A 27,839-nucleotide genomic window follows, 5' to 3' on the forward strand; every position below is an offset into this window, starting at 1 on the left:
GAAGCTGCTAGTTTATGTGCTTCACAACACACACGTAAGCTGTTTATTCCAAAGGTAGATCTGGCCACTGACCCCGAGAGCAGTCAGTAATGCTCATCTTGCACACCTCCACGTGCCGATTGCAATGCAGAGATGTGTTTGGGCTCTCTCCTTTTGTAGACATAATTGCTGGTTTCTCTCCGGAAGCTGCTCACTTTTGCTGGATGCAGCCAGAGCTCAGCGAGCCTTGGGGCTGGGACCTCTCCCAAAATACCTGACCCTGTGGGAACAGAGGCCTACACCACCGGCCTCCCACCCCGGCACCGGGCCTGGCCGGGCGGGGGACAGCTGTGTCCCCTACGCTCCCTGCTGGGAAGAAGACAAGCCCCGAGCTGCCGTGAGCAAGAAGCAGCACCCACCGCTGGACACCGCCAAACAGCCGCCGCTGCCGCTCCCCACTCAGGCCAGGCCGTAAGATGGCACCGCCCCCTCCCGCCCCGCCCAAGATGGCGGCGGGAGGGCAGTGACGCTCCTCCCCCTGCCCCGCCCTCCCCAAGATGGCGGCGGGGAGCTGCGCTCCTCCCTTTGACGGCGGCCCCAAGATGGCGGGCGGCGCGGAGCCGGAGCCGGGTCTGGAGCTGCAGCGGGTGGTGGAGGCGCTGGAGCTGCTGCTGCAGCCGCCCGCCGGGCCCGGTGAGCGGGATGGCGGGGCCGTGCCCGGCCCGGAGAGCGCACTACGACCGGAGACGCTGCGCAGCAACGCGGCGGAGCTGGAGGAGCGGCTGCGGCGGGCGCCGGGCTGGGCGGCGCTGCGCGGCCTGCGCCATGCCGTCCTGTCCCGGGCTCCCGCGCTGGCCGCCGGGGCGGCGGACGAGGCCGAGCCGGGCTGGGCCGCCGCCTGCGGGCTGTTGGCGCTGCTGCTGTGCCTGAAGGAGCGGCTGGTCGCCCTCGCCGCCGTCCCCCCCGCCGCCCGCGGGGCCGGGGCCGGGCCCGGGGCCGCGCCGCCGCCCAGCGCCGACACACTGAGCGTGGCGCAGGGCCGGGCGGTGGGGCGGGCGCTGCGGGCCGTCGTGGGGCTGGGCCTGGTGCCCTACCTGCCGCCGGGCGTGGGGCAGCGCCGAGGAACCCCCGCGCCGCCCCCGTCAGCTCCGGCCGCCCGCGGGGTCCGGCTCCACGCTGCCACCGCCGCCCTGGCCGAGCTGGCCGAGCACCCGGCGCTGGGCGGCCCACTTCTCACCCGCCACCTCGGCCTCCTCCTCGCCGGCCTCTGCCTGCTGGGCCACGGCCCCGCCGGCCACAGCCAGGTCTGTGGGTCCCTTCACCTCCTGCTCTCTGGTGCTGGTGTGGGTACCAAAACGTGGTGCCAAAAACGTGTCAGGGCCACCAGCCTCGCCAGAGCCCGTTCCTCATGCTCCATGGCTGAGCCCATGGCTATGCTGGGCTCCTGCTCACTGACCCTATTGGCAGCTCTCACGCTGTGCACGTTAATTTCCATGCTGGAGAAGAGATGGGAGCCCCGCAAGGGGCTGGAGGGGCACCGGCACACAGTTGGGACCGGTGGGTTTAGCACCGGCAGCTGGGCTGCCCTCACCACTCCGGGGTTTGTTTTTTCCAGGGTGTTTCAGAAGCGGAGCGAGCGCGGTGCCGGGAGGCCCTGCAGCACGTCCTGGACCGCGTCTACCAGCCGCTGGCGGTGCGGGAGCTGCTCGTCCTGCAGGGCCGGCCCAAGCAGGTACCCAGTGGCAGCGGGGCTGGTCCCAGTGTGGGGTGCTGGGTGTGCGTACCACCCGTGGTCCTGGGATGGTGTGTGCCCACGCGCCCAGGGTGCCTTTGCTGCTCTCCTGGAAACGTTCTTACACCTTAAAAAACAGTTTGGTGCGGCACCCCATGTCCCCAAATGCTATGTGAATGCACGGGAGAAGATGCTCTGTGTGTGTCACTCATGCGGCAGCGGCTCAGGCCCCGCTGTATAGGGGTGCATGGGTGAACTCGGGGACTCTCATGGCGGCACGTGCCACCTGGGCTTGGCAGTTACATCTGTTGTGCATGGCTGAGCAAAGCGCCTTCCCTTCCAGAGCAGGGATCTCCTGGTTAAACAAAACCTGAGCTGATATTTGGACAATGCCCTTAATAACATGCTTGGTTTTAACTTTTGATCAGCCCTGAAGTGGTCAGGCAGTTGCACTAGATGATCATTGTAGGTCCCTTCCAACTGAAGATACTCTATTCTATCTCCAACACGTGCAGCAGTGATGGCCTGCCTCCTTGGGGTGTCCGAGCAAGCACCTCCATTCGAACCGCTCACTCTGTGGGTTCACAGCCTGTGGGCAACTCTGCTGTTTGTGCTCTTCTGGGGTTTTGCTTTGCTCGACCAGGGAGCCTGCGGGCTCTCAGTGCCACCTCTGCATCCCAGCGCTCTGTGCCAGGTCACGTCAGGGGTCACTGCTGCCAACCCCTGACCTGCATCAAACCTGACTTGTCCCCTGAGCCTCCTGTGCATTGTTTTGGTAATGAGGCAGTCAGAGCTGCTGCCTGACCCTGAGAGGCTTTAATTAAAGGAGAGAAGCTCTGCATGAGGGGATGTGCCTGGGAAGGCTGGCCTTTCTCATTAAGCCCTAATTCGCTTTGTGCCACTGGATGAAGAAGTGATTTATTTAAAAGGTTTCCCTGTCCTGTGCTCCTGTCTCAAGTCCTGCAGGGCAGGGTGCAGGCTGTTTGCCTCGTAGTGAGGGTTTGCACAGGAGTGTGCAAATATGCTCCTTAGCTGGCTCCTTTGTTTCCTTTCAGAGTCCTCCCTCTCCTGGGGAAGAAACAAAGCCGGCCCTTGTGCGGGCTCCAGCGTGGCTGCGGCGCCTTTGTGGTCAGCTGCTCTCCGAGAGGCTAATGAGACCCAATGGGGTTCAGGCTGTGGTTCGAGGCATCATGGAGGGAACAGGCGGTGAGTAGGGTGCTCTGACGCTGCTCGTGGCTTCCCGGATCGCAGATTAAAAGAGGCTGTGATGAGGTGTCTGAGACATTTTATCCCACGAGAGTCCCAGGAAAGACAGTGCCATCGGAGCACTGAAATGGGAAACAGCTTTTGTCAGGCCAAGCTGACTCTGTAACACGCAGATTTTGCCTCTGAGTATGTCAAACTCCCAAGCAATGAATGCCTTCCAACTGCAAATGCCTTTAGTTAGAGTACACCGTCATGTTTGAGGTCCAGACTGAAAGCCTTCAAATTAATTTAGTCTGTTTATGCCTCCATGGGGTTGCACCTCATGTGTGTACAGAGCGTGGTTTGTTCCAAGGAGCTGTGCTGGTGTGGTGGGAGCCGTGCTTAGTGCTGGGCTGTGAGAAGTTGCAGGTGGAGTCAGACCTTTCCTGCTCCAGGGCTCGGCAGCCTTGCTACCCTGCTCTCCGTTTCCTGCCAGGGAGGGGAAACTGTTGGTCTGTAAAAGATGAATCCCACAGTTTTTCATGCCAAAGCCTCCTCCAGCCAATACCAACCTGATGGCACCATCCGAGGGTGTCGACCCTCCACCTTTTGGCTCGTACACCTACTAGTAGAAGTTGTTTTCCGGTATCAAATGTCTTGGACAGTAATTTTCCCCCTTCTGTCATTAAATTCAGGTGTCACCTGAAAGATGCTTGGTTTAAAAAGAGTAATAAAGGCTAGAAATCCAATTTTTGGCCAGAAACATCTGGCTTCAGCTGCCATTTGCTCTCAGCCTGAGCTGATCTTGGCTTTCTGTTGGTGTAGCAGGTGGTGCTGATGCTGAAGCAGCAGCTGTGGACTGGAGAAAATGTGACACGGTTGCAAAGATCCTGGCTTCCTGCCCACAGCAGTGCCTTTCCCTCGAGGACTACTACCGACTGGTATGCCCCCAGGTAGGTCCCTCTCTCCCCACAGCATGCCGTCTCTCTCTGGGCAATGCAGAGCCAGCTCCTGGCTTGGAGAGTGTCAAGTACTGTCACTTCTGCTTGAGCATGGCCTGGCTGGAGCCAGGACAACGTGGAGATGTTTTTCTGCTGCTCTGGCAGCAGGATGTGTTTCTACCCTACTCTTGAATTTTCCATATTTGATTGAAATGCTGGATAATGTTGCCTGATTGCGCGAGCTGTTCACTGCATAACGAGGAGCTCTGTGCTGTGGAACTCTTGCTTCCAGCCTTTGGCTGTGGGAGTGGTGCAGGCTCTTGGTTTGAGCCCAGAAACTCATCCTGCGTTAATGTGTGCATGGGAAGGAGACCGGCTCTTCCATATGTGGAATGTTGTGCCGAACGTCCAGCAAAGCAGCATACAGGAGGCTCTTTAATCTTTGCTGTTGGCCCCTCCTAAGGGACTGCTGGCCTTTGTTCCTTTATCGTGGACTTTCCTTCCAGATTCTGGACTTGCTGCACATCCAGGACAAACTGACAGCACGCCAATTCCAGCGAGTGGCCACCACGACGCTGCTCACCATGGCGAAAGAGCACCCTCAGCTGGCAGAGAAGCACCTGCTCCAGCCCCTGTTGGCACCGCTCCTGCGGTGCTCAGAGACAGCAGGTACTGGCTGGTCTCTGTCGAGCCCCGAATCAGAGAAGGGTCTGGTTTCTCTTCTCGCTGATCTTTCTCTTTCTTTCCATTAGGATTTTCTCAGGGGCTGGTGGCTGGGCTGCTGAGTGTGCAAGCTCAGCTCTGTCAGTTGTGAAGATGACTGTGTGGCTGCGTGCACCATATTTACTAGCACTTGAGTCAAATTACCATAGCATAAGAGCCAAGTAGTGGGGTTTCTGTCATTTACTCTTTGGGAATCTCTCCAGTCTGACAGTCATGTTTTGGGCTTCCGGACGGAAGCCATTGGTTCCCCACGCTGACCAAGCAGATCCCTGGGGAATAATCCATCAAGAAGTTGTGGTCTGCTTTGATTTGCTTGTAACCTTGCGGAGTTTACAACACTGCAGTGATATTTAGCGCAGCTCATGAGGGCTCATTGGTTCCCATGCTGCCTTGATGGAGGAAAGGGAAGGCAACTATCAAAGTGCTTTCTGGTGCTGGGCATGGCAGGGTTGCTGTTCTGCTGGAGACTCCTCAGCATGTGGGGATGCTGATATTTCTGCCCTTTGTTTTCAGAGCTAGCAGTGGAAGATTTATCAGCAGGGACCGTGCTGGTGGCAGAGGCAGAGCTCGGCAGCTGTGTGGAAGATGTGCTCAAGGTATATCGTGTCTGATTTGGGCCTGAGGGTAGGTGAGAAAAGTACTCTAAGTGAGAGTTGGTTTGAGACTTTCTGAACAGTTCAGTGTGTGTCTTAGACCATGACAAAACCCATCATCTCCTGCGGTCGTGATGCTGAGGTGAAGCCAAGAGCTGCACAGAATAACCTTGTATGCAGCACTGCACTGGTGGGACTGCAGCTTTATGCTGGATACCAGAGGCACTGCCTGAATCCTTTCAAGCATTCTCATCCCAAAACATTCTGTGAGATGGCAGTGAGCTTTTGCTGCTGTTTTTTTTCCTAGTGTCTTTCTGGTGTCTGAGCAGTGGGCTGGTGGCCAGGAGTCTTCATGGTGCTTTCATATCCTCTTTCTCCATAAGCTGCAGCAAGACTTTGAGCATTGCTAAATTGTGCAGCTTCTACAGGACCATTGTGTCTGAGTGTACTGTCAGAGCAGCTTCAGGACTAGGGCTGCGATTGTGGAGCGGGTAACCACAGAGCAGGCAGTGCAGCCGACAGGAGGTCCTGGTCAGAAATACCACTGGCCTGGCAGCATGTGTTGCCTTGGGCTGTCAATCCCAGTCTGAGATGATGCTGCTCACCTTCCACTTGTGCAGCTGGTCAGAGGGAAGGATGGATTGCAGGGAATCCTGCACATGCTGAATCTTCAGAGGTCGCCTGAGCTGTCCTCCCAAGCTGCTGCTGGCCCACCCTTCTCTTAGTGCCTCTGTGCCTCAGTTTCCTCCTTGTAGAGCATGAATAATACTCATACTGAGCCCAGTGCTACCTGTGTGGGAGGGAGAACCTGCTGGGAGCTGCTCTCCCTGCCTCCAAGGTCTGCAGAGGGCAGCCTGAGCCAGAGTGCTGGAGCTGGAAGCCGCTTCTGCAGCATGAACCCCTCATGGAGGGATGGGTGGCAGCCAGCTCTTGTGTTGGGCCAAAATCCTTCTGAATGAGTGACCTGGAAAAGAGGGTACTCGAGGTTATCGGCAAGCAGCCGGCTGTGCTGGACTGCTCAGCCCTGCAGTCAGGGCAGCTTGGTAGGGCCCCCCAGCACATCGCTCGGTGGTTGTGCAGCCGGTTGCCAGTGAAGCGTTTGCAGTGGGCACTAGGAAGCGAGCAGATTCAGTGTGGCTCTGAGGCTGCTGAGCTGTCTCCAGGGTGAAAAAGAGAGTGAAGGTGAGCTCAGAAGCATCGCAGAGCTGCGGGGAGAGGTGGGAGGGCTGGTGTAGTTATCCTGGTGGCTGCTGTTAGGAGGCAGAGAGCGTGTGGGTATGCAAAAAGCAGGGTGGGAAGCAGCTCAGCTGCAGGGGAGATGCTGTTAGTGGATGTATCCTCACCTCAGGTGTCCCAGAAACGGTGGGAGGGACACTGCAGCTGGTCCCCATGGGGTGTCCCCAGTGGTTCATCTTCCCCTGCTGATATTTCTGAGGGGACTAAAGGCATTATAGCCTGTCTAGTCCCATTGGACAATTAAGGTAAAATAGTAATGTTAAGTAAGGAAAAATGAGCAGTCTGTTTTGCAGAGAGCATTTGGAGCTGAACCCTGTGACACACAGGTTTCTGTGTACGCAAAGTTAATTTTAAAGCTGTGGGTGGGTAATCCTCCAGCAGCTGCTGCTGAGTGTCCAGCCACCTCCTCTGCTGCCCTGCCCTCCAGAGCTGCTCTTGGCACAGTACAGTACCTGGAGGCGGTGGTAGGGCCTCAGAGGTGGTCTGTGTGCCCGGCTGCCAAAGCAGGAGGGATTGCTGAAGCTCAGCAGCATTCCCAGCCCTGATCAGGTGCTGGGGGACAAGGGAGGGTTCAGGAAAATGGAAGGAAACTTGGGTCTCATCAGAGAAGTGCTCTGGCTTTGCCAGTAACAGACCTGCTGTGTTAGAGGAGGTGTCTTGTGGGCAGGACAGCGCAGATTTAGCACCTTCTGTGGAGCTCCTTCCCACAAGGGGTCCCATATAACAACAAGCAGTGCGGATCTTTGCTCTGGTGTTTTGCAGAGAGGTGGGGTCCATTTTTGTTCTCCTTGTGAAGGAACAGGGCTGTTCTGTGGAAGCTGCTCTTCTGAAACCTTCCCTCATAGCACCTTCTTTTCCGCCATTCCCACCAGTATCACCAGTGCTGTGCTGCAGGCTTTGCTGCCTGCCCTGACAGCATCCCAGCTTTCTGCTGCGCATTCCAACCCAGAACAGGACATCTCCATCCCAGGAATTAAATTTTAAGAAGCTGGTGACTTGCTTACTGGCATGCCCTTAGGCAGGCTAAGCTCTTAAATGCTGTGATTGTTGTAGTATTTCGCGTAGTAATGATCTGTTGTAACTAGCTGGCAGGCAGAGACCAGTCTGGAGGGCTGCTCTGTGGCTGCCGTTCACAATGCGAGTGCTGGGGGAGTTTGGGGCGGATCCCTCATTAATGGCATAGTGCTGGAGGCCTGACAGCAGCCAGATTAGCGATGGAGACTCCAGCCTGAGGATTTGCGGGGGTTTCTTGCCTAGCAAGTGTCATTTGATGCTGAGTGGGAAACCATCCTTGGGGCTTCATCAGGGAGGCTTTGTGTACAAAAGGTTCTGGTTAGGAAGAATGGCTCCACGGGGATTAGCACAGGAAAAAAGGTCTTTTTGCATCAATACAGTAGGGCAGAATATTATCAGGACAATCTCCCTCCTAGCCCTCCTACCTGGGTTGTCACACTGCCTCCAGCAGGCAAAAGCTCTTTGGTCTGTCCCCAGGGCACTTCCAGCCCTGAGCAGGTGATTGCTCTCCGGCTGGGGAGATTGGAGGTGGGGAGTGCTCTGGTGTGAAGGGACAGCATATTCTGAGCAGGTAGTTCACCAGCTGACACAGCTGGAAGTCCCTTGGACAACTTGCGAAAAGACTTTATTTCCCCTCTCCCCCCTCCTTTTAAAAACTGAAAGCTATGGAAGGAGATAGAGCCTGCTAAAATGGGGACCTGAACACAACAACCCTGAGTAAACCCCACATCTGGCTGGGCAAGGTTTGGTATTTAACAATTTTCTAAACTGAGTCTTCCCGGCATTATGGGACTTAAAGCACCTTACCTGGCTTTTAGTTTTGGAGAATTTCTTTCAAAGGATTCAAAAGGAAACACAATGTCACGAGAATTCTGTGCGTGTTTTTCCTGTGCTCTGTGGACAGCAAGGTAGGACCTGTGTGTGGTGAGCTGGTGACAGTGGCTTGTGTGGGAAGGGGTTGCTGGTTCCGTGAAGGAGGGCAGCGACAGTGATTCAGGAGGGTGCTGCTTGAGATGGAAGAGAGGAGCGCAGCCCTACAGCCTCCTCAAAGCCCCTGCAACCCACTTATTCAGCTCAGCACGTCAGCCCAGCTGCCCTGCTAGGGACTGATCTCTGTATTTGAGATTTGGCTCTAGGTGCAGTATTTCTGTAAAGATTTGCTAATTCAAAGGTACCTGTTGAATCTCTCTGCGATGCAAGACCTTACCCCTAAGCAGCAGACTTCCTGAATAGCTAGCTGCATTGTTCCTGTAGCTTGGAGCCCTGATGTGGTTAAACAAATGCTAGGAGAAAGATGGTACTGAAGGCTGCTTTTAATACAGAATATGGCATAATCAGGGAAAACAGGCTCCAGACTGAAAGGAACAGAGGCTGAAAACCCTCTGCCATCCTCCCTGGTGGCAGCTGTTCTGTGCAGAGGCATGCTTTCAATCCTTCCGTTTGGCTTCCCCCTGCTCCACACAGGTGTTTGACTCTCCTCCCCGTGCCCTTCTCTCCGTAGGTGTATGTGGTTGGAAATGACAGCTCGAGCCTGCTGCTGGGATCCTTACACTCAGTCCTGGGAGTGGTTTTTTCCCTCTATTCCTTCGCCAAGCAGAATGTGTCATACTTACGGTAAGGAAGGATTGTGCGTGGCTTCTGGGGTTTCATCTGCTCTGTTCTGCCCACCTCCTAAGGATGTGCTCTATATGGGCACATAGAGAAGCTGAGACCAATTTTCTCACCCTGAAGAGCTCTCATTCAATGTAGGCAATAACCACAGGCATAGGCATGGTATATGACCTTACTGGCAGACCTGTGCCTGAGGAAGCAGTTCTCGAATTAGTTTGTGTCTTCCCTGAAGCCAGAATGTTTGGTGTAGAGGCAAGCGTGCCCTGCGGGCCCCTTGGGAGCGCAGGTTAACTCTTAGTGCCCACCTCGGAGCAGGGATTGTGATTGTCTGTGGACAGAGATGGTGATGCTGGGACCTGGCTGGGTGTCAGAGGGATCTGTGTACCAGAGATTTAGAAACAGGATAAAAACTAGATAAAACAGCTGGAGCGCTAGCTCTTGGAAATACAAGATCATTCTTCTCCGATCTGGGATCACTCTCTTCCAATACATTCAGGACCTGCCTCTCGGCAGCTGTCCCTCATGCTGTGCCCAGCTCCCCTACGACTGACGTACGATGGTAAGCACCACGTGTGTCACGGTGGCAGGGACAGTGGTGACCAGGTGCTGGCTGTCCTCTCTCCTTTCCCCTCACGGGCTTTCCCTGCCCTGAGTTTTGGCACTGAGTTTTGAGTGGTGGGTTTACACTTTGCTTTGGTGATAATGGCATGTGGGTACTGGAGGCTTTCCCTAAAAGGTCTGTGTAGACACAGTCTCTGCTATTATTAAAGACATCGTTAATCACTTCAAAGAGTAGTGAGTGCTGTGGCAAGTTTGTAAAACAAGCCAAGTTAGCACTGCTGCTGGGTGAACAGAGTCGCTGCTCGCTTCTCTCTTTGCAGAGGAATTTGGCAAGGGTAACTAAAACCACAGCTGCCTGGAAGTGTTCAGGTTTCCAGACCCCTGGCACAGCGCTGCTACTCCACTTCATTAACCTGCATCTTTCCTTGGCAGGCGTTTCTGTGCCACCTTACAGTGCTCCCTGTCTCCTTCCTCCTTTTCCTTGGCACAGCTGACAGCTCTGTGCTTTGTCATGTTGGCGTGAAGCACCAGGCTGAGGCTGCGTGGAAGTGGCTGTCCTTGTACAGACATGTTGTTCAGACAGAGCGCTCTCTTCCTTGCTGGGCTGAGATCTTGAAGGACCCAGATCCTTCCATCTGGGCACGGCAGAAGGACAGGATGTGCTGCTGATCCCCTTATAAACTGACACAAATGCCTTCAGCTGCTGGAGCTGTCAGCCCAGAGCATCCCAAGGAGTGTCCATAGCCGCTCCAGAGCACTCTTGTCTTTTCCCTCACTCCGAGACACGTGGTCCTGTTGCAGTGCTGGTGTGCAGGTAGGGGTGCAGTGGGCACAGGAAGGTCACCATTGCTTTCTCTCTTCTTCCCAGATCCCCGTGCCAGGAGATCTTGCTGTGGTTCTTGGAGAAGTCAGAGCGACAGGTGTCACTGGCCGTGCTGGAAGGCTTTGCAGGGCTGAACAGCAGCGTGCATGCTCTCCACCCGCAGTGCCGGTTCCATGCGGGCAGCGAGGGTGGTGCCACCATCGCAGTGGAGGAGACCATCAGGTGAGTGCTGCTGGGGCAGTGCCAGGTGTGGAAGGCAGTCCCCAGGCATCATTCAGCATGTAGGGCTTTTCACGGCATGCCTGGCAGAGAGCCCAGGTGAACATGGGGCTGCTGGTGCTGTCTTACCGCCATCTCGTCCCACCAGGCGCCCAGGTAGATGGCTGTCTGCACCAAGCTTGGGCAGGTAATGCTTCCACACAGCCTCTAGGTTCCTCGTACATGGTGCAGAGCTCTGACTTTCAGTCCTGAAAAGCAGCATGGTCTGTCTGAGTGTTAGTGTGCCCTCTCTGTGTGCTTTTCCTGAGTCCTTCATGCTGCCTGACGGGTATCTGGGAATGAGATGTACTCCTTCAGTCCCAACACTCCCCAAATTCAGCTTCAGCCCTCCAGCCTGGGCCTGTCTCATGGCAGATCATGGCTGCATGGAGCGAGTGGAATCCCTCGGGCGCAGGTGGCACCGTTGCAGCAAGGACTCTAGCGATGCCAGTGTGGTAGAGCCAGCAACTGAGCTCCCCTCCTGCTCTTGCAGATGGTCTCTACGAGTAGAGGCAGAGTGTGGCCATGTGGGGAATAAACTGTAGCCATTAGACTCCAGCCACGCAAACTGGGACCGTTCAGCAGCGTGACATTTGGTTTAAAGAGGGGTAGCTGTTAGTTGGCAGTATGAGCCCAAGGCAGCGCTATCGAGCAGGCAGAGTGCACAGCTCCTGCCCAGGAGTGTCCGTGGGGTGGGCGTGCTGAGTGCTCTGTGCACCCGTAACAAAAACCTGTACAAATATGCTTGTTTTGGTTTCATTTCAATCTATTCCTGACCTGAATTAGAAGAAGGTCTGCCCCAGGGTCTGCACTGGTTAAACTGAGTATACTTTAAAATGACTGTTTAACGGCCATGTCTCTGCCGGTGTCTGTCCTACTTTTATGGCTGTGACCACTGCATGAATTAGCTAGTGCTAATCCTGTTCTTTATAGGATGGCTGAATTAAACGTGTGTTTTGCTCTCGTGGTTTCTGTTGATGTTATTTCGTTAATGAGTGCAGGTTAATTAATAAACTGAGTGCGTGATCACGTAGACCAAATGAACTGAGCAACAGTTTGGCTCAGCTGCCTCCAGGCTTCAGCTTTCTGGTTGTGCTGCGAAGGAAGGTTTCCAAGAGAAGCCAGAAGCGGGATTTCACCTTGCCATGGAGTAGTTTAGAGCCAGCCCTGGTGGGGGTCTGGGTATGTTCATGTTGGTGACACAGTGACCTGTTTCAGCAATGAAGATGAGGCCCTCTACCAGAAAGTTTCCTTGGAGCAGTGCCATGTGGAGAGCTTGGTGGAGCTCTTGTCTCACTGCCAGAGGAGTGGTCTAGCTGGAGACTTCTTCATCCGCTGCCTGAAGGTAAGGGCAGGCAAGTCTCTGTTTGGGGTACATCTGCAGGAACAGTTTCCCTGGGCCCAGCAGTCCGTGTGGCAGATGACAAAGGGGACTGAGTGTCCCCTTACGTGCCTCAGGAGCACTGAGCCAGGTTACAGCATGTGTTGGAGCAGTCCTGCTGTGTGCTGTGCAGGAGAGCTTGGGAGAGGAAGGCAGCCCTGGTCCCTGGAGGGGTTAACGCTTGTTCCTCCTGGGGTCTTTTGACAGCAGGAGCATGTCTGAATTTTAACGGTGTGTTTGAGGCTGTGAAAAATCCCTGTTGCTTCCTTGGCTCTAGTGGGGCACCTTCTCCTTTTGATCCTGCTCCAAGCCCCTCTGGTTCCCTCATGGCCTTGCCTGGACTGGGCTGTGCTTTCTGTGCCCTTGCTGGCAGGTAGAGCCCTGTCCCATAGTCGTGCTGGGTTTGCAGCACCCTGGGTGTAGGGACGCTGCTGTGACACAGGTGGGATACCCAGAGGCTGTTGGCAGCTCTCGGAGACCTTGATGTACTGAGTGGAAGGTCCTGGTTGCGTGAGGAGTCAGTGTGAGGTCTACAAAGGGGACAGGGGATCCGTGTGTCTTTGTGAGCGCTGAAAGCAAGGCTGCCAGCAGAGACCCAGCCAACCTCACAGCACAGGGGATGGTTGGCCCGAGAAGTGCTCAGTGGTGCTCTGTGTGGTGTCCACGGGGACAGAGGTTTGTGAGGGTTTGGCCTGCTGACAGGCATGTGTGTGGAACGAGATGAGGCTGGAAGATGGGAGGTAACCAGGACCTCTTTGCAGCAGGGTAGAGGTGTGGGTAGTGCGGACCTGCTGCGCCCAGGACTGCTGACGTGGTGATTTCCCTATGTTTAACCATTCCCCTCTGTGCCCTGTGCTTCCTTCCCTGTAGGCACTGACTTGCGTAGCTGCAGAGGACGAGGAGGCTTCGAACTTGGCTGCAGTGCCTGGAGGGACTCTCCTGGAGCTGGAGCAGTACCATGCTGTGCAGAGGAGGAAGCTGCTGGTCCTGCAGCTCGTGGCCACGCTGTGTGAGAGCATCTCAGACACCGTGTTCACAGACATTGCTCAGGTTGGTCATGGTAAAGCCCAGGAGCATGTGGCAGACCGAACTCTGGGCTGCTGGGCTCTAAGGAGACAGTGGCTAAGAAACAGCTGGAGAAAGCTAGAGCATCCCCAGGAAAAGCAGTTTATTGAGGGTCCAGCAAAGGGCTACACAGATGATTGGGGACTGGAACATCTTTCTTATGAGGAAAGGCTGAGGGACTTGGGTCTTTTTAGTCTGGAGAAGACTGAGGGGGGATCTTATCAGTACTTATAAATACTTAAAGGGAGGGTGCCAGGAGGACGAGACCAGTCTTTTTTCAGTGGTGCCCAGTGATAGGCAGTAACAGGCACAAACTTGAACATTGGAAGTTCCATCTAAGCATGAGGAGGAACTTCTTTACTTCGAGGGTGGCAGAGCACTGGAGCAGGCTGCCCAGAGAGGTGCTGGAGTCTCCCGCTCTGGAGACATTCAAAATCTGCCTGGATGCTGTCCTGTGCAACTTGCTGTAGGTGACCCTACTCCAGCAGGGGCATTGGACTAGATGATCTCCAGAGGTCCCTTCCAACCCCTATCATTCTGTGATTCTGTGTGTGATTCAGTTGGAAGTGTCTCAAAAAGACAGCGTCCTGTGCGGTGCCAGCAGGAAGGACAGAGTCAGCTGCAGAGACAGGAAGGAGCAGCCCAGCGGACATCTTTGGATTTGTGTCCATGGTTGTGTATTAAAAGCCAAGAGAGTAGTCTGTGTGTTAATCAGCACTCTGACTTGCCAGCTTCTCACCTGTATTTTGAGCAAAATTTATTACCAAGTTTAACAAAGCTTAAAGACATCTGTACCTGCCAGACCTTTTAAGCGAGTGCTTGCTGCCTGTCCATGGTGTTGGTGCCTGTTTTTTTTCTGGCACATCTCAGCAGCCATGTCTGGGAGCTGTGGTGGCTGGGCTGCCAGTGGGATAAACATGGCACGGCACCACCACCACGTCCTACTTGCCCCTTGTCCCCATATAGGCTGTTCATGGCTTTTCTCTAGTTTCTGCTGCTGGGATGTCCGCACAGAGTGTTGTGTCCAGTCATCAGGGTTGGCACAATTGTGCTTGTACTGTCGGCACTTGTCCATGTCTTCATAAATGGGCAGCTGCAAAATTGATTCAAAGGCCAGCTGGGGCTCCTTGAACCTGGTACCAAAAAGGGTTGTTAAAATATGGCACTTCTGTCCGCCCTGAGCCCACGCTGCAGCAGCGCTGAAGGGGATCAGTTATCCTGCACTGTGCCAGGTTGGGAAGGCTGTTGGGCGCTGAGGACAGCGTGGTATTCCCCAGCTGATCAATGTATTTTAACTTCCACATCCTGCTTTCATTTGGGGTTGGTTTGTTTGGTTTTTTTTGTTTGTTTGTTTTTAACTCGGTGACCTGGTTATGCAGTTAACTGTGGCTGCCTTGAGCAGAGCGAGTCACTGCTAACACAGGTTTCCTCACTTTTCTCTTTGGGACAAAGGAGTCTTTGTGTGCACTCTGCAGTGACAGAGGGGACCCAGCCGGTGTCATTGTGGCGCCCGCCGGTGGGTGCGGCAGCCGGCACTGCTTTGTCCTAACCTGCCTCTCCATCGCACCCACCCGCGCAGGACCGGCTCCGCTCCCTGGATGAGAAAGTCGGGATGGGAAATGGGGAAGGATTTTGCCAGGTTTCTGAGTCCAGCCGCGAGTCTAGTATAAAAAGAAACAACCACCAAAAAAGAATCCCAGACAAAAAAGCCATTATGCTTCCACCAGGGAGTTGTATTTCAGGGAGGGCTCCCTCGGGTTGGGACAGAAGTTGCAGAGCTGTTTTTAAGCAGGTTCTGCTGCACGGGGTTCCTCCGGGGTGTTTGCTCTTGCTGTGGGCACTCTGGAGCGTGGCTTTGTACATAACGGCGTTGGAGCAAGCGGGATCCCTCTTCCCAAAGCCAGACTCCAGGAATGGCAGGAGCTGTAGACCCCCTCCATTGCACAATGGATTTTATTTATCGTTTCCGCCCCTCACAACGGAGTTTCATGAGATTTACTTGACTTCCTTGATATGTCAAGGATGCTCTCCTCCTGCGTGAGACAGAAATATGTCCCAGTGTTTTATTTTTCCAGCATTTTTTCCCTTCTAGATAAGGATGTTTTTTCTTTCCTTCTAGATAAGGATTCTTTTTTAAGTTTTTATTTTTCTCAATAGCTATCTACTGGTAGATTATTTATGTATGATGTTCCTATTTTTCCAATTAAATGTAATTTCAACCCATTCAGCTTGTGTGTCACTGTTTTGTGAGAGCAGATGTTCTGACACTTGTTTTTACTCCCTATTCTTGCTGTTTGACAGCATTTTATATCTGCACTAATCAGCCCAGAAGGTACCGAAGCCTTTTCCACAGCCTCTCCCAGCCTCCCTACTCGCTGCAGTAGGGATGTGTTTAACGAAGCTGGCAGCAATCAGCTGCTCTGCTGATGAGGAAACCTGTTGCCTGCACCCAGTGCCTGTGCCCTGGAGGCTGGAAGTGTGGGGTTTGGTGCAATAGTACCTTGTTGCCCTCCTGCTTTGTTCTCCAAAATAGGAGCAAAATAGTTCCTCTTATTTTGCAACACGCCTGTTACGGAGGAGCGAACCCGGATCCAGCCCCTTCCCAGCATGGCTGGGTGCCTGGGTGCCACCGCAGCCAGCGAGCTTGCCCCAAGCTGTGCAGTGGCAGTGCAGCTGGCAAAGACCAGGAGGAAATAAACTCACTAATTTCGAGCTCCGTTAGAAGCACAGGAAGCCTGTGGGATCAAAGGGTTTGGTGCCAAGTGTGGAGAAGGGCAGTGCCAGCCAGGCGGGACCATTATGGGCTTGGGGGAAAAAAAAAAAGTGAGAAAATCATGAAATAAGTGACACGTGGTAAATGGCCGGGCTCCGGTGTTGGCTGCATGTGGGTAAGTGGTGTCTGATAGTGGAGAGCTGTGGGAGGAGCTGGGCTGGGGCAGTCTCAGGGACTGGAGCTGTCCTGGGCAAGGGCAGGTGGCTGGGGGCAGGGGCAGGGAAGGGGCTTTGCTCTTCCCCAGAGCTCGCGTGGGGTGCGGGCAGGTGTGATTTTTGTTGTAATGAAGTGTATCTGAGCCATGCTAAATCCCCACTTGACTGTGTCTGGCCATTGCCGCTGTGCCGTGTGTCGGCCGTCTGCAGCCCTGGTGCCTTCCCAGAGCCATGTGCTCTTTAGCTCTTGCTGTCTCTTCTTGCATCTACTTGACTTTTTCAAGCCCAAGCCCTTCTTTAGCATGATTTCATACAAACGCTTAGTGTTTCCCTGTTGTTGCCACCTCACCGACCTTCCCTCTCAGACCCGTCCCAGTTGGCGTTCCAGCTCCCGTCCCACAGCACAGCCATGGTGGAGCAGGGACAGGCGGCAGAGAAGGGGCTGGGCTGCCTCCCCCTGCCCCTGCAGCCCTTGTGGGGGCTTCTGCTGCCAGACCGGCTGCCAACAGCGGCCACCGCACTCTGACCATTACCTTGTCCTGGGGCTGGGGCAGATGGGCAGCGTGAGCTTGCCCAGCTGTGCTGGAGCCTGGTCCTGTGGCTGTTGATGGACCAGGCTGTCTGGCTTAGCTGCCCTCCCAGCCCTGCTCCCCAAATCCTCACCCACCGCTTCAGGCAGCCTGGTGTGGGGCTGGGGGACTGCAACCCTATGAAATCAGCCCCTCCGTGCTAATGCTGGAGGGGTGGGCAACGGTTCAGGGCTCCAGCACCTCCACAGCCACCTTGGGAGCCCCAGCTCCCTCCGGCATCCCTGGTGCATCCCCATCTGGACTTCACCAGTGCTCCAGCTCTCCCCCAGCTTACTGGAGCTCCCAGTGCTGCTGATCCAGCTCACCCAGGCAGGGTGGTGGCAAGGGATCTGGGAAGGCAACTGGGATGGGTCTGCAAGGGAAGGTCGAGGTGGTTGGCAACAACAGGAAAACAGGAAGGCTTTGTACAATATTGTGCTAGAAAAAGGCTTGGGTTTGAAAAATTCAAACAGATGCAGAGACAGAAAGAGCTAACGAGCACCCGGCTCTGGGAGGACAGAGGCAGCCTCCCAGGAGCATCCTGGGGGTCTCCCCTCCTAACTGCTCTTCCCACACTCTCTGCTGGCAGGTGGTGGAGTTTGTGGCAACCACGCTGCAGCGAGCCTGCATCAGCCCGGCGCAGGGCCCCGGCGCAGCGGTGGAGACGCAGACCCTCGCCATGGCCATGGGGCTCGTGGCCGCCATGCTCGGCGGAGCCGTCCAGGTGAGGGGGGCAAAGCCGGGGGGGTCGGTGGGCATGAGGTGCGGGGAGAGGGGAAACTCAGCACCATCCTGCTGTGCCCAGCCAAGGGGGACCGCAGCTGGTTCTACAGGGTCTGGGTGCTCCCCAGGTTGGGTTCCCTCTTCAATCCCAGAGAGTGCGTGTGTGTATATATGTAATATGTATTATATATATTACATATATACTATATATTTTTTATATATATAATTTTTCCTCGGAGCAGTGCCAGGGCGCTGGCCGAGGGTGCAATCCTGGCAGGGCACCCCTGAGAGCCCGGTTAATTATTTTATAATCAAAAATCTGCTTCTGAGAAGGCGCTGACAGAGCAGTGCAGTCACATACAGCATCTTTAAATACCAACACTCTGCATCCCAACACATCCACAGGCTCCATCTCCAGAGCGCAATGAACTTCCCAGTGTGGGCTGTACCATTCTTGAAAATCCTCTACAAAAACCATACCTTGCTCGGTTACTCCGTTATGCGACGTCAGCTGAACTGCCACTGGGTAGCAATCGCACATTCGTTAGTGCGCTGCAATCACTCCAGCTTGCACTTACATCACTGAGCTGATGGGGTTGCTTCATCCCCAGACTCGCCCAGAGGAAAATCCAACAGTTAGTGGAAAAAGATAATTTATTGTGTCGTATTGCTAAATTCCTAACATTGGGAAAAGAGACATTATTTAGTTGAAGAAAACTTAAACCTAGAGTCTTGCAGCTCTAATGGGCCCCCTCCCAGGCGAGCTCCTGCTCCCGCTCCAGCGTTAATGGGAGCAACTTAACAAATTTAAGTAAATTGAATGCAAAAGGGTTTGGAAGCAGCTGCAAAGCTGTTTGGATTTCAATGGCCAAGGGTTTTTTACAGTCATCCAGAAGCTCCCCAAAACCTCCGCTAAAGCATCACTTTTCAGGTCTTGCAGATTTTGCTTCTGGGATTAGTGGTTAAATCCAGATTAGGGCAGGAACTTCTCCCCCTCGGGCGCTGCAGCCTCGGGGCAGGTCGATCGCAGCTGCCTTGCCTGGAGCTTCCTTCCAGGCAGAACTGAAGGCAGGACCAAAGGCAAACCCCACATGGCGCTGGCAGGACAGTGGGAGGGATGTCCCCAGCTCAGCCCTCCATGCTAAGTACGAGGGTCCCTCCCGCACGGGCACCGCTCTCCTTTGGGCTCTTGTCCTTCCCACCTTCTCCCACAGCACCTTGGGGCTGGTGCGGTCGTGGCTGGGAGCAGTGCTGGGGCCACGGGGCATCGCTGTCCCCGAGAACAGGTCGTGGCGCCTGGAGCCCAGTTCATGGGGTGGGGATGAAGGGCAGCCGGCTTGGCGCTGCTGCGGGGCTACAAAATGGCCTCTGGGGCTCCTGGACCTCTGGGCTACCTGCCTGCCTTGCCAGGAGCATCCCGGGGAGCGAACATCCTGTTACCACTGTGCTAGTGCTGCTTCTTTCCCCCTCCACAGTTGCAATCCGGTGACTTTGCTGTGCTGAAGCGGCTGGTGCCGTTGCTGGAGGAGCTCTCCCACACCTACCCAGAGCCCCTCACCCAGGAGCTGGCCACAGACCTGCGCATCGCCATCTGCACCCACGGCGCCTTCTCCCCCGGGACAGTGGGCGCCGCTGCCGATGGTGTGATGGGGAAGAAGCCAGGGACAGGAGCGCAGAGCCCTGCCAACATCCCCGGCGAAGCCCCAAGCCCAGCGGGTGGTCAGGCACTGCCACGGCACAGCCTCAGCAGCCCCTCGGCTCCCAGGGAGAGGAGCGAAGAGCAGAGTGTGAGCCATGAGCCCGGCACTGCGGGTCCTGCTCCAGCCCCGTGTGCTGACAGCCTGGCCCCGGCCGGGCTCCAGGAGCTCCTGGTATCAGCCTACGACCCCCAGCCCCCTGGCCGGGCAGCCGCCCTGCGCCGCCTCGCCAGCCTGATCATGCAGCGGGATCCGGAGGCACTTCGGCTTCAGGAGAAACTCCTCCAGGTACCAGGCTCCTACCATGGTCCCTGTCCTGTGCCGTGGTGTAGAGCAGGTGCTGAGCGCGCTGGTGGGCTGGGGACGGTCTGTATGATTGGAGCCCTCCGACCTTGTGGTCACCATCAGCTGAGGGTGCCAGGGAAGAGGGAGCAGGGCTGCTGCATGCACTGCCGGCCGGTGCAGGGCCACTGCTGATGGTGCTCCCTCCTTCATGCAGGTGTTCCTGGAGAACGTGCAGCACGAGGACGCCTTCGTCTACCTTTCCGCCATCCAAGGTGAGCAATGCCTGGACGGGGCGAGTGCTGGTGCTTGATAGGAGGCTTTATGCTGGGGCAGCTTTGGGGAGTGAGAGTGAAGAGCAGTGGAGCTGTGGCCAGGCTGGGGGCTCAGCATCTCCTGCCCTCATCGTTGTGCTGGACTATATCTTTGTGCTGTTCGGTTGAGCCTGGAGGTGCATGCAGGCTCTGTGCTGCATTCCCGAAGACGGCAGGCTTCATCTCCCAGTTGTGCTTACTCAGTGGGTAATTAGTTCATTTACCCTCTGACTGAACTGCTAATCTGCACAGACCACAAGTGCCTCCTCGGTGGAGCTCTGGGCAGGTTCACCCTCAGGCCATCCCCCAGGAGGACACCCGGGAGCTGGTCACCATCCCCGTGCCAGGTCCATGCCACCAGCCTGGGGCTGCGGTAGCACTGCTGGGTGCAGGCTGTGGTTTCAGAGCAGTGTGGGCATGGCCCCGGCACCCTGGCCCTGCACCCAGATGGCATTTTGGCTCACCGGTGTGTTCAGCTGAGGCTGACAGAGGAGCTGGGGCCATGGGGACCCACAGGGGCTCTGCCATGTCCCTCTGCTCCGGCCAAGGCGGTCACTACTGACTCTTCTCGCTGCCCTCCTGCCAGGCTGCAGCTGGGGGCACCGAGTGCTACCGCTGCTCACGCTGCTTCCCAGGAAACCCTCGGGTCTGCACTTGCTCTGGCACGCTTGGCACAGCCCCATGGCACTGGGCTGCCCGTTGGGATTTGCAAGCAGGTGCCTCCGCACCCGCCATGACGCAAGTGTCCTGTGCGATGGCTATGCCGGCAGGTCACGGTGCGCCAGGGTTACTTGGAAAGGAGGTGCCGTTCCCATGACCCGAAGCAATACCGGCACCGCCGGGAGCCTCGGCTGCTGTTGGGAAGGCAACCCTCAGCATTAGCTGGAAAAGGAGCTTATCACTGTGCTTCCCTCTGCCTGTACGGTCTTGAGTGGGACGGGTTTGTCCTTGCCCTGCAGGTGAAACACAAACGCTTTAACCGTCCCCGGGTGATTAATACACCCTGTGCAGCTGCCTCCGTGTTTCGCAGCCTGGCTGCGGCTGTGATTAACCCTGACGCGGTTCCTTGCGGTGGTGACTCACCCGGCCTGTGCTGCGCTGACAGTGGCACCTGCGGCGTGCCGTGCGCGGTGCTGGCGACTGTGCCAGGTGGGCTCCCCGCTGCCCTGGTCAGGCTCCCCACCGCAGCGGCAGGTCTTTCCGCCAGCTGTCCATGCTGGTGCTGGGACCAGAACTGGCTGTGCCAGCACTGCTGGGTATCCCAGAGCTGGGCTCCGGTGAAGTGATGCCAGAGGAGAGGTCGCTGCCCTGCCTGATGTGCCTGGGCTTGTGGAGGGTAACCCACACCGGGCACCCTCTGATAACCAGGGAACGGGGTTGGAGGTGAAGGCAGCTGCTCCTGGAGGGCAGGGGAGCTGGGGCTCAGGCTGACTCAGCACTTGGCACTACTGGGGCAGCCTCTGCCGCTTGCCCTTTCCCTGGAGAGCAGCTGCCTTTCCCCGCTGCCCGGGCTCTGGCTGCCAGCCTGGGACAGGCAAACCCAGGGGGTTTTTGGAGCCCCAGCAGGGACAAGGACACACCAGCAGTGTGTGCCCCATGGCGGAGATCTGGGAGCACAGAATCATAGAATCATAGGGTTGGAAGGGACCTCTGGAGATCATCTAGTCCAACCCCCCTGCCAGAGCAGGGACACCTTAGAGCAGGTTGCACAGGAACGCGTCCAGACGGGTTTTGAATGTCTCCAGAGATGGAGACTCCACCACCTCCCTGGGCAGCCTGTTCCAGTGCTCTACCACCCTCAAGGTAAAGAAGTTCCTCCTCATGTTTAGGTGGAACTTCCTATACTCAAGTTTGTGCCCGTTACCTCTTGTCCTGTCACTGGGCACCACCGAAAAGAGCCTGGCCCCATCCTCCTGACACCCACCCTTTAAGTGTTTATAAGCATGGATCAGGTCCCCCCTCAACCGTCTTTTTTCCAGACTAAAGAGACCAAATTCACTCAGTCTTTCTTCATAAGAGAGGTGTTCCAGTCCCCTAATCATCTTGGTAGCCCTATGCTGCACCCTGTCCAGCAGTTCCCTGTCCTTCTTGAGCTGGGGAGCCCTGAACTGGACACAGTACTCCAGGTGCAGCCTCACCAAGGCAGAGTAGAGGGGGAGGATGACCTCCTTTGACCTGCTGGCCACACTCTTCTTGATGCACCCCAGGATGCCATTGGCCTTCTTGGCCACAAGGGCACATTGCTGGCTCATGGTCATCCTGTTGTCCACCAGGACTCCCAGGTCTCTTTCTACAGAGCTGCTCTCCAGCAGGTCAGCCCCCAACCTGTACTGCTGCATGGGGTTATTCCTCCCCAGGTGCAGCACCCTACACTTGCCCTTATTGAATTTCATAAGATTCCTCTCCGCCCAACTCTCCAGCCTGTCCAGGTCTCTCTGTATGGCAGCACAGCCTTCTGGTGTGTCAGCCACCCCTCCCAGCTTTGTATCATCAGCAAACTTGCTGAGGGTGCACTCTATCCCCTCATCCAAGTCGTTGATGAATATATTGAACAGGACTGGACCCAAAAGCAGCGACTAGACGCTGTGCCCCAGTGTCACCTGCAGTACCTGGCTGCCCTGACTCTGGGCCATCCCAGGGCGAGCCCTGCAGCATCCGACGGCTGGCATGCCGAGTCAACACTCGGTCAAAGAACGTTAACCAGCAGCAATTAGTGGGCACCTGCTGCCAAATGCTAAATTATTTCTTTTTGAGCTTGGCAGCCAGCCAGACCCGGTGCTGGGCTGCCCCCAGTGCTGCAGCTTTGCATGGAAGGGCTGCACGATGTGCTGTGGGGGCCGGGGTGGTGCAGGGGGTCCGGCAGGTGACGTCTGCGCTCAGGATGCCAGGACAGTTCATCTGCCAAGGGCGGTGGCACGTGCCATCCTCAAGCATGGCCCTGACCCATGCTTTCCTCTCGCTCTCCCCCCAGGCATTGCCCTGCTCTCCAGTGAGTACCCGGAGCAGATCCTGCCTGTACTGCTGGTGCAGTACGGGTGCCCAGCGCGGGGCATGGAGGACACCACAGCCACCGTCACCAGGATGAAGCTGGGGGAGGTGCTGATGCGTGTCACCCGGGCACTGGGTGAGTCTGCAGCCATGTCCGTGGGCACGGCAATGCTGGCCACTGCCAGCAGCTGTGGCACCACTTGGCCCCTCACTGCTCTCTGCCATGCCACCAGGTCTGGGGGGCAAAGCCATCGGGGGCTTCTTGTTGTCCAGAGTTGAGACCCAGCTCCCACGGCCCTACCACAGGGGGCTGGAAGCTGAAGGGCAGCTGGCCGGGGTTTGCCGGTGGGCAGGAACTTGTCGGTGGATCCTGCCAGCAGCCCACCATCCCCTCGGCCGGCAGTGCTGGGCTCAGAGGCTGCTGGGAATCGCCCGGACATGCAGGGCTGAGGGGTAAAAGCTGGATGATGTCTTTCCGGCAGCCGCTGTTGGGACACGTCCTAAAACATCTCCTCTTTCTCCCCGGAAGAGGCCAGGCCAGCAAGAGCGTGTGGCCACAGCTCTCTGCAGCTGGGGAAGGTGGCAGGTGGTGTCGTAGCTGCCCTGGCAGTGGTCCCTGGTGACCGGCCGGGCACTTTGTTCCCCGGGTTGGCTGTGGCAGAGGTTGCCTGGCCTGCCGGTGCTCTCCTCCAGGGCACAGCCACTGCAATGGAGTCCCCTGGCTGTGGTGGCATCCCTGAGCTCTGCCAGCTGCGGGCATCCCACCGGGGCCAGTGCTCCCTGGGTTGGGTGGTGCCACTCTCCTGCTGTGCTGCCAGGATGGGCATGGGGCATCCTATGGGCCAGCAATCCCGTCATCTCCCCATGGAGCTCCAGCGAGCAGTGTGAGCAGCAGCAGAGCTTCTCGGTCTCTGAAGGCCCCTGGGCAATGTCCGTGTGTCCAGCCCTTGCCTTGCCCGGCACTGCAGCTGCACCACCCTGGGTTTCCCTCAGCAGCTGCCCGCGGCACGGCTGGCAGCGGGATGGTGGGCACAGCCTCCGCTGCGGCTCTCCCCCCTCCCTGCGGTGCCTCTGCCGCGGGCAGCAACTCCAGCGCGTCCCGGCTCGCCTGCGTATTTATAGAACAAATCGCATGAAGTTGTTTTTGTTGCAAAGCTTCAGGATTCAAGAGTGAGGATTTATCCGGCGCTTCCAGAAACACTTTGCTCTGTGCAGCAGCGCTGCTGCAGTTCAGAGCAATCCTGCTGCTGCCTGGGGACTGCTGTGCCTTCCTCCCGCTCTACCCCTCTCCCTTTGCTTATCCCTGTCCTTGCCCGCCATCCCACTGGAGTGGCTTTTTTCCCATCCAGGAGGGGATTTTGCAGTGGGCATCTATTGCCCAGCAAATGGCTGGCATAGGCAGCATGGCTGGAAGCATGTGGCAGCCGCATCCCAAGTGCACAGTGCCGTTCCTCTGCCTCCAGCAACGTGGGGCCAAGTACCACAGAGGGGTTCGTGGAGACCTTGCACCGACCCAGTCCATTACTAACAGGGATGGCCATGCAGGAAGAGTGAAGCTATGACAGGACGGTCCTACAGAAGGACCCGGCTGCCTGCCACCTTGCCTGTTCCTGCCCGGCTCTTGGCCACTGCATGCGGTATTTCCCCTCCCTGCACACAGCCGGTGCTACCGGCGTGCCGGCGGCGCAGGGGCTGGCCAGTCTCATAGCAGTGTTCCCAACACGCTGCATGCAGGTCCCACCGCTGCCTACAGGGCTTATTCCTGACCCCACATCCCAGGGCATCCCAGTGCATCCCACTGCCTCCATTGGCTGCAGGACACCAGCATCCAAGGGGCTTATGGGGCTCTGGAGAGCTGAGAAACTGCTGAGCTGGTGGGCTGGCTAACCTGCCAGAGCTTCCTCTTCTCCTCCATTACTCCCAGGCGAGTGCTGCTCCCCTCAGCCGGAGCAGCCCCTGCCCGGTGGGACCTGTGCCCACGCCGTGGGACATGCAGCCACCGGCCTGGGGCATCTCTTGTGCTGGGTGATTGTGCATGCCGGTCACGGGCTCTGCGCACCAACCTCTAATTAGGCGGCTCACACATCCGCGGCGCCTGTGTGTGCTAATTGCGGGGGGGGGGGGGGGGAGAGTTGTGTGGCTGAATTACGTGAGAATTTGGGCTTCGCACTTTGTGTGTGCTGTATCTGCAGTCACCTCTGAACGGCCCCGCGGGAGGCGGGGGGGACATGGGATGTGCCAAACGGCCCCAGACAAAGGTCTTTGCTGTGGGGTGTGTGCTGTCGGGGTTTGCCGGTGCCCTGGGGGACTGTGCCGCAGCGTCCTGGCATCACGGCAGGTCCCTGCCAAGGCTCTGCCTGCGCCTCGCTCAGAGCTGCGCCCGTGTCCCCGCGCTGGGGAGCCACACTCCAGATGTTGCATCCAGCTGTTCAGTGGTGCTGTAAGGGGTGGGGGGACACACCCAATCCGGCTGCTCCCGACAGCACTTGGACTTTGACAGGAAGGCGCTGTGGGTTTTTTCTTGCCTGTGACATGCTGCTCTGCTCTCTCTTCCAGGGGACATGGTGTTCAAGCACCGGGAGCCGCTGGTCCAGGCCTTCCTGCGGGGCGCGCGGGACCCCGACAGCACACTGCGGGCCAGCAGCCTCTCCAACCTGGGCGAGCTCTGCCAGCACCTCGGCTTTCAGCTGGGCTCCATCGTCCAGGAGGTACCAGCTCCATCCCGGCACTGCTGTCCCCTTCCCCTGATCCCTGCCTGGGGACTGTGGGGCCGTTGCTTGTTAAGAGGGCAGTTCGTTAGTGGTTGGCAGGGCTGCTGAGTGCTTGCTGCTGGGGACACAACAGCCTGGGGGGTTCCATGAAGGACGTGAGTGACGTTTGCTGATATTGCAGAGTGTAAGAGTCATTGGACCTGAAGCAAACACTCAGGAAATTCTAGCCCTGATTTTTAGGGCTAAAAGCTTTATAATCAGCTAAAGATGTCCTTTGTGCAGGGAAGCAATAGCCCAAGGAAATGCGAAGGTGCCTGCTCCACCCATGGAAATCACACTGCAGGAGGAGACCTGGGGGCACAGTTAGTACCTGCCAGAGACACCTCCTCCCACTTAATTACCCTTCCCGTTATCACGATACAGCTGATGTGCAGCTGATGGCTGGCAGGGGTGCCCAGCCCTCACCCCGCTGTGGGCTCCAGGCGAGATGCCGCTGCCGGAGCTGTGGTCCCAGTGGGGTGATCCTGGCTCTCAGGGGTCTTCTCCTTGGAGGTTTGGGGGGGAGCTTGCTGGGAGCTGCCGGAATCATGGGCCGGCGGCCCTCAAGCTGGTGGGTCTGTGCCCCTGTGGGAGCCGGATCTTCAGCCCCCGGTGCCTCCTGGAGCAGGAGTGGGGTCAGGAGACATCAGGGATGCAGCGCTCGGGCTTCTTCCCCAGTCCCCACTCGCAGCCGCTCGGCATCGGTACTGACAGCGTTTGATGAGATGCCAATGCACCACACGCAGCTATTTCGGGAACACGCTAGCTCTGCTAATTCTCCCGGCTGTCACTGCCAGGGGTTTAATTAGGTTCCTTCGACTCTGCCTGCTTTTTATAAAGCTTTCCAAGGCGTCTGCGTGCCACTCAGAGAGGCAGGGCTGCTCCATGCCCCACGCCCCGCAAAAAGCCAGTCACCCCTCGTTGGGTGCCGGCAGGGGAATGCGCGGCTGCTGCAGGCTGGGTGCAGGGGTTCCATCCTCATCCTCCAGCCCCAGGCCACTGAGGGACATCCCCACCACCCCAGGGAAGTCCCAAAGGTGGGGCCGTGGCCAACTGCTCTACTGGGTCCCCTCCTGTCCCCCTGCCCCTGCTGATGGCCCCCCTGCCCTGTCGCCGCAGGTCACCTCCTGCTTGACAGCCATAGCCAAGACGGATCCTGAGGCAGAGGTGCGAAGAGCCGCTGTGCATGTGGTGGTGCTGCTGCTGCGGGGGCTCAGTGAGAAGGCCACCGAGGTGGGTCACCTCCCCGCTTGTCCCCTGGGCAGGGGCAGCCTCTGCCAGGCTCCTAAGCATCCCCGGGCACCGGCACGGTGCTCCTCAAGGATGGCCCTGCCCTGCAGGGCTCATTCCCAGGCAGCTTCCAGGGAAAGTCCTGTGGGATGGGGACCTCCAGCTTGTCCCTCCCCCACCAAAGGGCTTCTTCTGCACCAGATCTTCTGTGGGGCAGAGGGAACTTCATGGGGGAATCCCTCTGAGCTGCTTGGCTGTGCCACAGGGCCCTGCTGCAGGGCAGTGCCAGCTCTTGGGAGCCATGGGAGTTGTTCGGCGCTGATTTGATTTGGAAATGCCCAGTTTCTCCATGGGCCGTGGCCTTCCTCCCTGCTTCCCAGGAATGAGCGTGTTGGGACTCAGCTCCCATGGATGAATGGCTGGTTCCCCACAGGTATCCCTGCAACGGGGATCTCGGCTTACCCTCATGCCCCCATGCTGGAGCGATGCCACGATGCGCGGCTGTGCTGGACTGCGCTGCTGGCGTGTGAGGAAACTGAGTCACGGGAGGGCTGGAGCTCACGCCTGAGGCAGTGTGGTGGTGGTGGTGCCGCCGTGTCCTGGCACCAGCAGCATCAGTGGAAGGGGCAGCACCGTGCCTGCCAGGGCACGCCGAGGGTTGCGTTTTGGGTTGTTGCGGGTGCGGGCAAGTTGCCGGCAGGTGCTGACGATTCTCCTGCCCGCTCTTCCCAGGTGCTGCAGGATGTCCTGCGGGACCTCTACCGCCTGCTGAAGCACGTGGTGGTAGCCGAGCCCGACGGTGCGACAGTGCTGCACGCCCAGCTGGCGCTGGAGGAGCTGGACGCAGTGATGAGGAGGGTCCTATTCCCCCCACAGACTCTGGAGAAAAAGATTGTGGTGCTGCCATAGAAGGGCCAAGGCGACAGAAACAAACTCTTCTTGCTCTGGCATCTGGGCCACGTGGCTCCCTGAGGGCAAGGGTTCGCTGTGCCCCTGCCATGCCACTGGCGAGTGACAGCCGGGGAGGAAAATGCAGGCTGGGGAGGGTCGGTGGCCTCAGCTGGGGCAGTGAAGGCTCACTGGGATGGAGCAGGGGATTAAACAGACACATGCTGAACCCTACGCCCGTCACATCTCTGGCAGCCATGCAAAGCCCCTGGGTGCCATCCCAGCCGTGTCCTGGCCTGTGGCTGGGCTGTGCTCGCCCTCACGCGCTGGGGGTAGGGGCAGCGGTGCAGGCTCTGGTGAGCCCCTGG

General features: G+C 57.3%; 2 protein-coding genes across 3 annotated transcripts in view; both read left to right on the top strand.

Annotated features, from left to right (window-relative positions):
* The window catches only part of HAS3 (hyaluronan synthase 3), a gene marked incomplete at its 3' end in the record, with an annotated part of 43,807 nt that overhangs the window by 9,885 nt on the left and 6,083 nt on the right, over window positions 1-27,839 (top strand). The window lies entirely within an intron of this gene.
* TANGO6 (transport and golgi organization 6 homolog) lies at window positions 534-27,697 on the top strand (the record flags this gene model as incomplete). Of its 2 annotated transcripts, none has more annotated exons than XM_082489327.1 (17): window positions 534-1,283; window positions 1,595-1,711; window positions 2,767-2,917; window positions 3,725-3,849; window positions 4,344-4,506; window positions 5,074-5,156; window positions 8,905-9,017; window positions 10,444-10,620; window positions 11,875-12,001; window positions 12,908-13,087; window positions 17,189-17,323; window positions 18,798-19,307; window positions 19,519-19,576; window positions 22,587-22,739; window positions 25,160-25,311; window positions 26,473-26,586; window positions 27,316-27,697. In XM_082489327.1, the coding sequence occupies 17 exons, from the start codon at window positions 537-539 to the stop codon at window positions 27,490-27,492; spliced, it is 3,282 nt and encodes a 1,093-aa protein (XP_082345453.1). In that variant the 3' UTR covers window positions 27,493-27,697. The 2 variants fall into 2 exon arrangements, with proteins under 2 accessions (XP_082345453.1, XP_082345452.1); XM_082489326.1 differs by having other exon boundaries at window positions 582-1,283; window positions 3,722-3,849.

Source organism: Vanellus vanellus, assembly GCF_965231255.1.
Source record: "Vanellus vanellus genome assembly, chromosome: 12".
NCBI classification, from domain to species: domain Eukaryota; kingdom Metazoa; phylum Chordata; class Aves; order Charadriiformes; family Charadriidae; genus Vanellus; species Vanellus vanellus.